This window comes from Anser brachyrhynchus, assembly GCF_964034855.1.
Source record: "Anser brachyrhynchus genome assembly, chromosome: 26".
In the NCBI taxonomy this organism is placed as follows: domain Eukaryota; kingdom Metazoa; phylum Chordata; class Aves; order Anseriformes; family Anatidae; genus Anser; species Anser brachyrhynchus.
In genome coordinates, this window is record NC_137719.1 from 3803085 (window position 1) to 3816356 (window position 13272).

The 13272-nt window shown below is 46.1% G+C and overlaps 1 protein-coding gene across 3 annotated transcripts in view; it reads left to right on the plus strand.

Moving 5' to 3' along the window:
- Window positions 1–1321: 1321 nt before the first annotated feature.
- The window catches only part of ADRA1A (adrenoceptor alpha 1A), a 28740-nt gene continuing 16789 nt past the window's right edge, over window positions 1322–13272 (plus strand). The window contains exons 1-2 of one of the 3 annotated variants that reach the window (XM_080568458.1): window positions 1322–3943; window positions 5273–6898. In XM_080568458.1, the coding sequence (XP_080424584.1) occupies window positions 5989–6898 (910 nt within the window). In that variant the 5' untranslated portion in view covers window positions 1322–3943; window positions 5273–5988. The remainder of the gene's footprint in view (window positions 3944–5272; window positions 6899–13272) is intronic. The other 2 variants (XM_080568456.1, XM_080568457.1) reach the window with 2 other exon arrangements.

Sequence of the window (13272 nt, forward strand, 5' to 3'; positions counted from 1 at the left end):
AGAGCTGCGTGTGCCACACTGGAAGCACGGGCAGAGCCCTGGCCCTACAAAGATCCTGCCTTGCCAGACAGAAGTTGGAAGGAGAAAAGGAGATTCAGGAAGAAAAATCAAGGCAGCAGCATGAAGGCAGGTGTTTCAGAGCACTGGATCCCCCTGGTTCTCAGAGGTGGGCAGGCAGCATATAAAAACCTGGAAGAAGCATTTAAATCATGCCCATCTTGGTCTGTCTTGCTTAAGCTCACTTTCTGCTCCCCTAAACCACTTTACATACTGCAGATTCGGGTGAAGCTAAAGCAGAGAAAAGTGGCATCAACTCTCACTGCAGGAAAGCAGCGGTAATGTTATGGGAAAGGGCCCAGCAAGACACAGAAGGTAAACAAGAAAGAAGCAGGAGGAATGAAAACTGAAGTAGGCACTCATCTCTGGGTAGATTTGTTTCAGCAGTAGGTAAAAATCAATCTTCCCGAGGCTACGAAATAGCACTGCTCTCCATACGTGGTTAGACTTCATCAGATCACCCAAGTAATAAGTCAGACCGGGAAATTCTCCATGAGTTGCATGGAAATCAACTTTTAACAACAGCTCTAATTAGGAGGTCTTCAGACCTGCAACTGGACACAAAATCCAGTGGCCCAAATCTTCATCTGCTGTGACCTGAGAAATTATCTTTAGCTTTAACGAAGCTGTATGCAAAGCATGGCTCTTCCTTTCCTGGTAATCAGCCTCTACTTAGTGATTCAGCAGCATGGTGGAAAAAGTCCTCATGAATCCCAAGATGGAAAATTTTAAGCACCTGTAACACCTCACTATTAAAACGTGTTTAATATAAACAAGCAAATCTATCTGCTTTGAAAATGTTCAGCCCCATTTATCTTCCACTCGGCTGTGCTATGAGCTTCGGGCTCTCCTAATCTTAAAAGACAGAGGAATGGGACTACTCCTCCTTCGAGCTGAAGTTTAATAGGCAACATTTAACATCGCTTGCCTTCGAGTGGATTTTCTTTCTCATCCAAGCATAAGCTAAACCCCTACTACACCCCAAGGGCTGATTTCTCGATGCAGTACTTTCCACTGCTTTCTGAAAGGGTGAACAATCTCATCAAAGCCTGCAGCAGCTCAGAGAAGTTACTCCACTGCTGGTCTCAGACAATCCCAGCGTGCCGGAGGTTGGCAGGGACCTCTGGGTCCATCTGGTCCAACCCTGCTCTGATTTTAACCAAGCTACTGAATAAGAGAGGACCAGAGGCTGAGAAGTGACCGAGCAGCTGCGCACTATTTGCCTGTAGCCCTCCCCTGGGAGCCCTTTCTTGCTAATGAATATAATTGGCAATACAGTAAGTAAAGGAGCTTGCTTGTGATAAATGCTATCTAGACAGAGCTGGGGACAACCCTGACGTCAGAAGGATTTCAGTCTACATGAATAAGAAAAGCACGAGGAAAGCATCATACTTCACAGATAGGGAAGAGAAGACTGGAAGCAGACTTGCCAAAGACCTTCTCTGATGGACTTCTGAAGACCTTGCAGCAGAAACAAGGACTGTTCGGCACTCCTGTTCTTTCCACTGCCTGAACACGAAGGCCTGCCTTTCTCTGTAGATCTTACCTGTAAAAAAAGATGCTGGGTGGGACCCTACAGGATACTCCCTCTTTAGAGAGGATCGAAGCTCCTCGATCAACAGATCTTTGCCTAATTGCCCTTAAAAACTCCCAATGTCGGGTTTTCCACAGCCTCTGCAAGCAGCCTTTGCCCTGTCTTCAGAGCTGCAAAGCTTTCGATTAAACAGTTCCACCTCTTCCAGCCCCACCGGTCACGTTTTCTAGATTTTTATCATTCCCGCTGCTTTATCCTGAATTCTTTCTGATTAGTACAGAGCTTTTAAACTGGACACATGCAACTCTGGCACAGATCTTGGCAGAGCTGAGCACAAAGATTGCTTCACAAAACCCGGCTGTGTCAGTAATCCTACCCCGTCCTCTTCACCTGATGACACACGTCGACTGTCCTTCGTTTGGTGCCCCTTCTGACGCTGGGCTGTAGGAATTCTCCACCGCGATGCACTCATTTTTCTCTGAGGATTTTAGGACTGTCTGGCGCTTCCTTCTGCTTCCCTCCATTCCAGGAAGATGTCCTCCAACAAGGGTATTACTCATCGGGAGCTGATGGTTTCTGAGCACAGCACTAATAACTGAAGCTACGAACATAAATTTATTTCCATTGGGCACTTAAGAGCTTGGAACCAGCCACCAGGATGAAGAGGTCACACGTACCAGGAGGAGCAAAACCCTGGGCTTTTAGGAGGATTCTCTGAGGATTTTAGGACCCTGGGTCTTTAGTAACTCAAGCTTTCCTTTATTTATTTAGGCTTCAGCCTCTCCTAACATCCTTTGTTACTCAGGGAAATCATGGCACAGGGTGACACCCCGGTCTGTGCAGGGGCTTGCTGTCAGCTCGAGGCTTCTGAACAGCCTGCAAAACCAAGCCTTGCATCTATGGGGCAAGCAGCACGGGTGCCAGGAGAGCAGAGGAGGGATGGAGGCTGAGCATTTACAAACCTCTCCTTCTCACAGTTTGCAAGCTTCTAAAAGTCAGTGTGAATTCTCTCCTCCCCTCATCCCCCTTCTCATTTCCTCTCGTGGGATCTTTTGTTCTAAAATCAAAACTGCAAATGACACAGGAGCTGGAACTGTCATAGGATAAGGATGACTGCACTTTCCCCAACTCTGCCTCATCTCCACAAATCACACATTCACGTTACCTGTTTTTACATCCCCTCCCAGCAGCAATGGCTATCCAAGAGGAAAGCTGAGCCCAGGTTGCTAGAGCAGCGATCAGAGTTACTTGTGATGCCAGCCCTCACCTGGTTCTCTCCTGGGGGATTTGAGCATCACATTTAAAGTTGTCTCAGTTCAGGAAACACATGAACCCAGCTTTCCCTCTCAGGGTTATCTCAGGGATGAGGAGGTGGATGGGGTGGTGTGGGGAAACTGGCATGTGGCTCACCCCCGAGGCTACAGGATGGCTTTCTCCTGGCTGTAAAATCCTCGTTTGTCTTTTGCTCCCCTCCTTTCACTTCAGGCCACCTGTTTAATATTCATCTGTTCATCAGCAGTGACTCAGGGCACTTTTTAAAAAATGCATCTGAAAGAACCATGCAGAAACAAACCTCACCTCCAAAGCACATTGTGTCCAAGATACTTCACACTCAGCTTCCCTAAACGTACGCTTTAATAGTTATAATCTTCCTATTTCAAATCAGGCCAGCGGCTCTCACTCTCCTTAAAGCAAAGCAGGAGAAAAGAGGAGGAATCCTCAGTGCCCACCTCTCCAGGCTTTCCCTGTCCCCCGCTTCCAGAACTTTGTCCCAGCGTGCAGACTGCGTGCTCAGCCTGGCTGCCACCCCTTGTTTTTTATTTCATCCTCCATGTATCTGGCAGGCAACTCTCTTTCTGTATCACAACGAGATTTACTTGTTCACCCATAAACAGGAGCTTACTAGCTGGCTTCCACGTTGGGATCTCCGCAGGAACTGGTCGCTTGCATGGAAAAAAACACTTTGCACGCACTGCTTGGCATCAGATCAGTGCTCTTTCTTTCGGAGCAATACGGGAACGGCAGGGGATTACGGTAATGGCAAGGATACTGCCTGCTACATCAGCAGAGCAGTAAAGTTACTGCTGCTCCTTGACAGCGTGGAGCTGAGCACCGCAACTGGGGAGGGTGCTTTGAGGGATGCTGGAGCCAGACCCCGCGCAGGCACTGGGCTACAGGGGAGCAGAGCAAGGGTGAGTCATCAAAACACCGGGGGGAGAGAGAGGGAGAGAGGCAGTGGATTTGCAGGCAGAGAGTCCCATCTCTGCGTGAAGAGAGGAGCCTGCTGTGTTGTGCTGTGAATCTCCTTTCCAGATGCTCAGAGGAGCTGTGCTGCCTTCTAGAGACTAAGAGGTGAGTGTGGACTGGGGCAGGCACCAGGGTGTAGGACGTGCTCTTGCTCTGAGCCTTCTCTCTCCACAGGTGGAATATTATCTGGTGGGTTTGGGGCATGAATCTGTCATTCTTTTGCTGCATCTCCTTGACTTGCTGGGAAGTTTTATGTGCTTAAAAATCAAGTTGGATCATTTCTTAATTTTCTTGTCCACCTATACTGACCACGGTTATAGTGGTTACAGCTGCTCAGTGCTAGCCACTTTTCATTGATGTGCGTATTGAAATCTGTCGTTGCCTTTCTGGGAATTATTCTTCAACTCGTTCCCTCTTGTGGAAAAGAAAATACAAAGATACAATTTTGTTTCACTGCAAGGAAGGCAAATTCCCACAGTGGAATACCTTTTATCTCCCCTCCCCCATGCCCCCTGCTTGCAAACTGGGCATTTCAGGGCTTGCAGTAAGAGTTGCTTCAGCCCTCTTTGCCTGAGGGAAAATGCAGTTTTGAGACTCAGCTCCATGGCAGTTGTTGCTGCTTGGTGTTTGCATAAGGCGCAACAAGAGGGCTTCATCTGAAAGACCTCCTCCTCCTACTCTCAGAGCCTTACCTTAGCATAGACTTAACCAGAATAGTTAGTGGTGATTTTTCAGATGTCTGATCAATATTTTGGATGGGAACACTATACCTACATCTCAGCGTTGTGAAGGGCTTTCAGCTGACACTTGTAGCTTTCCGTCGTACCCCCCATGTCTCAGTTCCCAGGCTTACTCTCACTTTGCCATCTGATGTACCCTTTCTCCATATTTAGTCAGCTGAGGCTGAGCTTGGCTTCCAGATCCTCTGAAATGTTGTGCCACTCAGTAGGAAACTTGTTCCTTGCAACATCTTCTGCTTCGCAGAAATTGCTTTTCCCTATAGATTCCTAAAATGGGCTGTTCAGCTGGACTAACGAGTAGCTCAACGTGTAATGGGGTCACTTAAATACATCTCAGGTTAAACTCTGGACTTACAAACCTGCTTCACAGTTTGTAGTCCTGAATTGCGTCCTGCGGGTTTCTCCCTTCCAGAGCCGGTCTCTGCAGGTGAACTGATAATTACGATTGATTGCTGTCCCTACAGGGCAACAGGCTTCTGCTGAGAGCCTGGTGAGAAAATTCAGGCACCAAAATGCACGTTGGTCCCTTAGTTGTTAAACAATGCTGGGCTGAAAAAGGTTGGTTCCACTGGCTGGAGCCAGCCTGAGGAAGGCTCCCTAAAATAGCTTCCCGCTCTATTCTTATATGGGAACCATAGCAGTAAGCGAGCACTGCTTCTGGGAAACACATTGTTTGTGTCTTTGTCTCTTGCAGGGGGTGATAATCTGAAAGGAGCACAACAGCCTGCGTCACTCACATGGCAAACTTCACTCTCCCCTTCAGAGCAAGCCAGAAGCTGATGTAAACCAACTTCTATTCGTAGCCCAGGTGCCAACTGCTCCACGGCACGCAGAGGCTTTGAGTGACCCTTCAGCCCCTGAGGACCAGCGGTGGCAGGTATCTCAAATGACATTGCCGAGCAGACAGCAGCAGCCTTCACCCTGCCAGGTTTCTGCTAAGGCACTTGTAAAACAGGATCAGGACTAATGCAACGCAATTAAAGCATCAGTGACTTCCTCTTAGGAGACACCTAAATTTGAGGCCCTTTGGAATATTTATGTTACTGAAATATTGAATCTTGCCAAGAAGGCAGAAATGACCTTAACCTGTAATTCCGCCTGTAATCCTTCTCATCACACTACCCTGGGATGTAGGAGGAAGAGCCTCAGCCTCACTTCTGCACCCCAAGAACAATGCAAAAGGGGTTAAATTTGCCTGAAATGGTGGCTATTAACTGTGCTAGAATGGTAAGAACTTAGGGATAAAAGCAGGTTTTCTATTCTGTTTCTGGATCTTTCTTGTTGATCCTGGTGCTGCACTTCCAAGACTTTAAGAACTCTTTTCCCCAGCAAAGCCAGGCAAATGTCGCCTGTAGGACTTTCTGAGAACTGATCTCATCACTCTTTTCACCTGAAAAGGGAGTGAAGTGCATGCATGAACACTGTCAGCCACTCACCATGGTCTTCCTCCCTGGAAACTCATCTGACTGCTCCAACTGCACCCACTCTGTGGGGCCTGTGAACATTTCCAAGGCCATTTTGCTTGGTGTTATTCTAGGGGGATTAATCATTTTTGGGGTTTTGGGTAATATCCTGGTTATCCTCTCTGTAGCCTGCCACAGACATCTTCAGAGCGTTACCCACTATTACATAATTAACCTGGCAGTAGCTGACCTCCTCTTGACTTCCACTGTCCTGCCCTTCTCAGCCACTATGGAGATTTTGGGCTACTGGGCCTTTGGGAGAATCTTCTGCAACATCTGGGCAGCCGTCGATGTCCTTTGCTGCACTGCTTCCATTATGAGCCTCTGTATCATCTCGATAGACAGGTACATCGGGGTGAGCTACCCGCTGAGATACCCGAGCATAGTGACAGAGAAGAGAGGCCTCCTGGCTTTACTGTGCGTTTGGGCACTGTCCCTGGTGATATCGATCGGACCTCTTTTTGGCTGGAAGGAGCCAGCCCCGGAAGACGAGACCATCTGTCAAATCACCGAAGAGCCAGGCTACGTGCTGTTCTCTGCCCTAGGCTCCTTCTACCTCCCCCTGACTATTATCTTGGTGATGTACTGCCGCGTGTACGTGGTGGCCAAAAGGGAAAACAAAGGGCTCACCTCTGGGCTGAAGACTGAGAGATCCCGTTCGGAAGAAGTGACCCTACGGATCCACCGTAAAAACACCCGCGAAACAAGCGGGTCTGCATCCAACCCCAAGAGCAAGCACCACTTCTCAGTGCGCCTCCTCAAGTTCTCCAGGGAAAAGAAAGCTGCCAAGACCCTGGGAATAGTTGTGGGATGCTTCGTTCTGTGCTGGCTCCCATTTTTTGTAGTCATGCCTCTTGGTAAGTAACGCGAAAACCGCTTGTACAGCACCTTCCCTGAAGGGAGGGCCGTGTTTTGGCCTGCCTACAATAGAGCTGATCAAAAAAGCTCTGAGGGAATAATTTTCCATTGGAAAGCTGTCAAAAATCAAAACAGTCCCCAGCACGAAACGGTGAACATGAAAAATGAAAGTCTGAGCCAGAGATGCTTTGTTAGGTTTGAAAGGGAAGCATAAAGTTCTGAAATAATGGAACAGTTTTAATGGCCTTTTTCCATATAGAAAATATTCTCTCAGAACTAAGACTAATTTCTGACTGATTCTGCTTTAGGAACGGTACCTTTATGTGTGTGTTTAAGTTTGTGGCCGGTTTTCCGGGTGATATAAATTTGTAAAAGGTCAAGACATAAAAGTATTCAGGGTCAAAGCAGCAGTTTACAGCCTTGGGACCAAATCTCCCGAAGTGCTCAGCACCTGATTCCCCACTACAAAGAATAATCAGCTTCCTGCCAGAAAGTTTCACACCATGAAACACCGTATTCCAAACGAATATGTTCTTTAATTTATCATCTGGCCAGTCACAACACAGCAGCGAGGATCCTTCAAACTAATTTTACACTTCTCTGGCTCACATCCTATGCAGAAACCCACGGAGCCCACTGGCCAAACGCTGGCTGCCATTTCAATCATCACACTGACTATGAATATTTATTCACCAGTTACGATTCTAACGGGGAGAAATTTGTTCTGCTTTGCTATCACTGAAATATAAAGTAATTAGAATTTTAATTAAACCTTGCTCAGTCACCTTTGAAGAGACTTTGGGATTTAAAAGCAGAATACTAATTTCATACCTATATCTGAGGGTATGTGGCATATTACCCTAAAGTTTGCTGTGCAGAACTCTACTAAATACAAGCTTTTGAAACACAGACCCTTAAATCTGACTTGCTCAATTTCAGTAGCTTTTCCTATGGAAAGGCTTACGCTGTAGAGGAAAAATAAAGTAATAGAAGTTTTAGCTAGTAATGGAACAATGTGTACGACTAAAAAAAAAGTCAGCATTACCTATGCACTAAAAGAAAGATTTGAGGGATTATTATTTTTTTAACCCTACAGAAATCTTTTCTTTTTCAATTAACCTTTAGTGGATTTACCAAGAACACTGGGTTGTTTCATAAAAACCTGCCACTAATGTTGCCACATGAGAAACCAAACACTAGAGAGTCTTTTCTGTTGGTCAATGCTGGGAAGCGCTGGAGTTTGAGATGTTGATGTTACATAAGGGGAAGCCCTGAAAAGCCTGGCTCATGCTGCCCAGGATGTCAGCATGTTGGAATGCTGGTTGCCAAGATGTCTGAAACATACCCAAAAAGGGTTTGCGAGAACGCATCAAACACACTTTTCGTTTGCTAATGTGGTTGCCCACACAGAGCTGTTGCTAATTTGCTTTGGATTTAAGAAATTTTCTTGCATCTTTCTTTGATCCCTTATAAGGCAACTTACTTGAGGTTAGTTTCCCTGTATTATTAGTTTTTCTTGTTTTGTTGGTTTTAAAGCCTACAACAAGTCTTTCAAAACCTACTTGTTACTTTTGTTAGAGACAAAATATATATATATTAAACAGACAAGTGGCGCAAGAGAAGTCTTCAAAACAAACAAGAAAACATCCTGAAGCAGACAGTTTCACCCCAAACCAGAAACTCATCCAGAGCTGATTTTATATGGCACTCTACACGTATACAAGGCAGAACACTTCCCCAAGAGATAAGCATTTTCAGATCTATACTGCAGACAGGCGAAGGCAGGCACAGGTAATGGAAGTGGTCCGGCCAGGATCACGCATCCAGAGGGCTGACTTTCCAGCTGTACAGAGCACTCCCCTCTCTGCTGCTGAAGCCAGTAGCAATCGAGGAGCTCGTGATACAGCCAGTTAGAGAACAAGGACTTTGTTGTGCAAAAGACCAGCCCTGCAGCTTTTTTTGTAATGGGACAGACACATAAATAGTTCCATCAGCTGCTGCAGGTCATTTCAGCTGTTTGTAGTCTCCCAGAAGCAGGTCCTCTGTGAAGGATGCCCCATGAAACAGAAATTCTTACCCTTCGCTACACAATCCCCTTCACGTGACTGGCAGGTGCTTGCCACTCTATGCAGCAGCTGTTCCCAGATCAGGGACTACTACTGTTTTATTTACAGCATGCTCATGATCCCCGCATCTATTAACATCAGCTCCACCAGCTAAGAATTGAGGTAAAACAAGAAACACCTGGCTTGCTCAGGTGCATTATAAACAGGGGTGGAAAGTTTGGGGTGTATGTATGGGGAGTACAAGAGAAACAGAAGGATATAAGGAGTGGGATAAAGGCATAACATCCAGATCAGCAGGTATTACTGAAATTACTGCAGAAACAACTTGAGAATCTCTGCCACAAAAGAATACCTTAATTGAAATCAGTGTGTAAGACTGCCAGTGGCAATCTGTGTAAGTAATGTCTTTCTTACCTTCTTGGATAGAGTTTCATTCCAGGCAAAGGGACTGTGCAAAGGCTTTAAGTCCAATACACCTTCTCAATTGGCTTCAGTGTTTGTGGAGTAAGCCAGGGAATGATAATCCTGTCACATGAAAATAAATGAGGTTAAGATTTGTTTTCACTTTATGCCGGAGTGCAAACTCAGCCTTCACAAAACTTCTGTAAAATGAGTGTCAAAACAGAGGACTTCCCCGGGAAGAAGTCAGGTTTTCACTTCTGCATGCACTCTGTCTGCCCCTTTAGCTCTGGCCAGTGGACTTGCTCCAAATGAAGCTTTCCTGTAAGAGCTTCTTTGAATTCAACATGCCCTCACAAATTATTTAACAAAACTTACCTAGATTTAGGAAAGTTCTAACCAAATCTGCAATCTTTGTATTCCCCTAGTTAAATCACAGTTCCTCTCTAGACACACTACTTTCATAGTGCAATGAGAGGTGTTTTTCCTCGATATTTAGGGCAGGCTTAGACTGACTGAAATGCGGGTTAAGCTGTAGCAACACCTAAATAGGGGTTTCATCTGAGATCCAGCATGAACTGTGAGGTCCTTTGTCCACATCCAGTGGCATCTATAAAAGATGCCTGTTCTCAGTAAGTCCAGGTTCTGCCTGCACTGCAGCAGTGGAAGTCAGATAGGGTAAAGTGCTCTTTATTCTGCTAATCTCCCTTTGAATTGCTATTACCTCCTCCAAAAAAAAAAATAGAAAAAGCTGTGAAATTCTGCACAGATTCTTCCTATAAATGCCCTTGCCTAAGAGGAACCATGCCTAACACTTCAGTGCTTGTATTAGGTTGCAAAGAAAGACAGGCTGAAGTTTGCAGATATCTACAGCGCTCTGCAATTGCTTCCTAAGCAGATTTTCAGGTGTATCCACCCAACTTTCCTTATTCTACACTAGGCATCAACCTTTTCTATACGGATAAGTGTAGAAGGGACATACTCAGCAGAAGAGTAAGTTAATCAGCTGAATAGATTACTGTCCTATTTAGGAACTCAAAATACTTTCTCTGTATACCTCTTACTCAGCAAGACTGCTGCTTGCTCCAGACAGACTGTGAGAGCACCCTACCCCGTGCAGGTAGCCTATTCTGCCCTTCAAATAAGGTGGCTGGAAAGGATACTTCCCTGTCCACTCGTGGCTTTTACTCCCACATATCTACCACATCCGTTGCCTCCTTTTCTTTGACCATTATTTCTCTTCAGCAAGACTTCATGACCACATTCCTAACTGCTAGCCACTTATGAGCCACTTAATGCCACCCCAAAGGACCTGAGCTTCCCTGGCTGACAACCCCTCGTGTGATCCACGTAGCCAGAGCAGCTCTAAAAGCTTTAGTGCTGGCCACGCTTCGGTTAGCCTGGGTTTGGCTCCTTGCTCAAGGCATTGCCGTGCTACAGCACCCCATACAACCAGCAAGAGCAGGGGATTTTACTGCACGCACTCCTGTACGGGAGCCACAGGGCGCTGCTTCATTGGAGGAAATGAAGATCCGTGACCTAGCAAGGAAGGCTGTTGAGTAACGGAACTGCATTTTGGTTTTCCTAAATTAGTCAAAACCTTCTAATCACAAAACTTCTGTTTTCGACGCAGCCAAAAAAACAAAACCCTGCTGCTCTACACAAATGTTTGACATTTTACCAAAGCTCTTTAAGAGCAAGAAAAAAAAGATGCCTTAAATGAAGCAATATTGCTTTTTAAATTAGTGATAATTATTGTAGAGCGACCACGACCTCCGAGGCTCCAACAAATCTGGATTACTTGAAGCTGAAATAGAAAGCTGAGAACAGGTTTCTGGAGGAATCTGAATGTCAAGGAGCAGCAAAGGCAGGACTGCTCTCTGAGGGAGGGTGATCCAGGGTGACAACAGTGCAGGCAGCAGCCACGTCCCCACCAAAACCACGTCCTCACTGTACCTGAGCAAAGCAGGCAGAGGTGGCATCACCGGCAGCTACAGCTGATGTCCTGCAACCACCCCAAAAACGTACAGCAACGAAGCAGAGTCAGCAAAGGACAAGCCTGAGCCTCCCAACATCACTCAGATTGGAGCAAGGAGAAGAGCGTGACCTTCTGTGCAGCTCCTGGGCCACTGGGCAGGTCCTGGTAGAGGTCCCAGACGAGGCTCCTCAGGGCAGTTAAGGCTGGTTGGTGCACCTAGGGCTGGGGCGCACCGCAGTGCTATAATAACAGCCTGCTTCGTCCATTTCTGTTTGTGGGTTGTTTTTTTTCGGTTGGTTGGTTTGTTTTCTTCCTGCAGCCCCTGGAAAGGGAAATAGACAGATGTGAAAAGAAATGCTCAGAACTAGGAGAGTCTGGAAGTTCAGTGCATTCCCCGAGCGATGGGACTAGTTTTCAAGGTGATGCTGAGGACGAGGTTACACCTGACAGCGGATCTCCCAGAGCTGCTCTGGGAATTTTTCAGGTTACTTTTCAACAGCATAGATGACAGTACTTAGAGGTCATTTTGAGATGAAACAAACACAGAACTGATGGAATAATGAAAAAGGGTTCGGGGATGACACAAACAGTCCTGTGTTAGGATTGATGGTTCATCCTAATGACCTGGGAGCCTGGTTTGCTGTCCATTTCTTGTGGCAAGCTCGCTTAAATCTCTCTGGTTGTGGCTGCTGCTTTCAGACACAGAAAGAAGACAAAAGAGAAAGTGTGATCCAGGGTGCCATGGGGGAAATTACAATGCAGGCTACTGAAATGGGCAAGCAAGGCTTTTAGTGTTTGTCAAATCATTCTCAAGATGAAGAAGAGCAGGAAAGAGGATACGCTGGAGGATATTTAGAGTAGTAAATTAGTCTTGTGAACTGACACAAGCCCTGTCAAGGGAATCCTCTAATCCTGTCTATGTGCCCGTCTGCAGCTGGTTTCTAATTACTGTTTTGTGGTTGTTTTTTGAACTGGAGTCTAGGAAGATAACTGTCTACTTTTACTAGAGGTAAACCAGAAGCATAAAATGCAATTTTCTCTCTGCCACTGATGCAATGTCTCAGGTAGGGAGTGGGAACATGCACCAAAACCTGGAGGTTGGTGGATTTATCCATTTGTTTTCCTGGGAGGTTTGCACTTGTTATATGTATCATAACTTTAATATGCTTTAATAAGGTGGCTGATTCCGTTTTAACACTTTTCTTGGGCTCCAGAGGCATGAGTTCATATCCAGTCAACTCAGCTGGAAATAGGAAAATTCCTTTTGGAAGCCAAAGGTGACCAGACATGACAAAAAAAAAAAAAGCTGCAGCTGTTTACAAGCTATCAGATAATGGAAATTCATCTACCTTAATCATGCTGGCTAAGGCACGATTGACCTGTCCTCCTCTGTGTTGCAAGGCTGGGACAACACAAAGCTTCCCACTTGTCTATGAGGGTGCTGTATTTCCCAAAGGCTGTGCCTCAAGGACCCACCTGATTTTTGTTACCAGTAAAAAAATACATCAGATACAGCTTGCTGGCCTCTTGCTCTCTTCAGGATCATCCGAGTCTCGATTCAGTAGAAGTTCTCCTGTCAGAACACGTTCTGATCAGCTCCCACTGTTTCAGGATGAGCCATCCTCCACCCTGCCCACTTGTTGGCGAAGTAATTGGGCTCTGGGCCATGTTCCTTTGTCACCAGCAGCCAGAATATGACAGAGCTGGGCCAGAGAAGTAAAGCGGGGATCTCTGCTTCGCCTGTATCTCATCATAGCAGGGATTCAACTACCTGCTACTGTCTTGACATTCATACTGTGCAGCTCCCTGCTCCCCACCTGCTGACTCCTGCAGACAGCGGTGTTTTAATGAGCAAAAACTGGGAACATCATTTCAGAATAACAGACAGGATCCAACTTGAGTGAGATACTGAGAGCAGCTTAAACGTGGT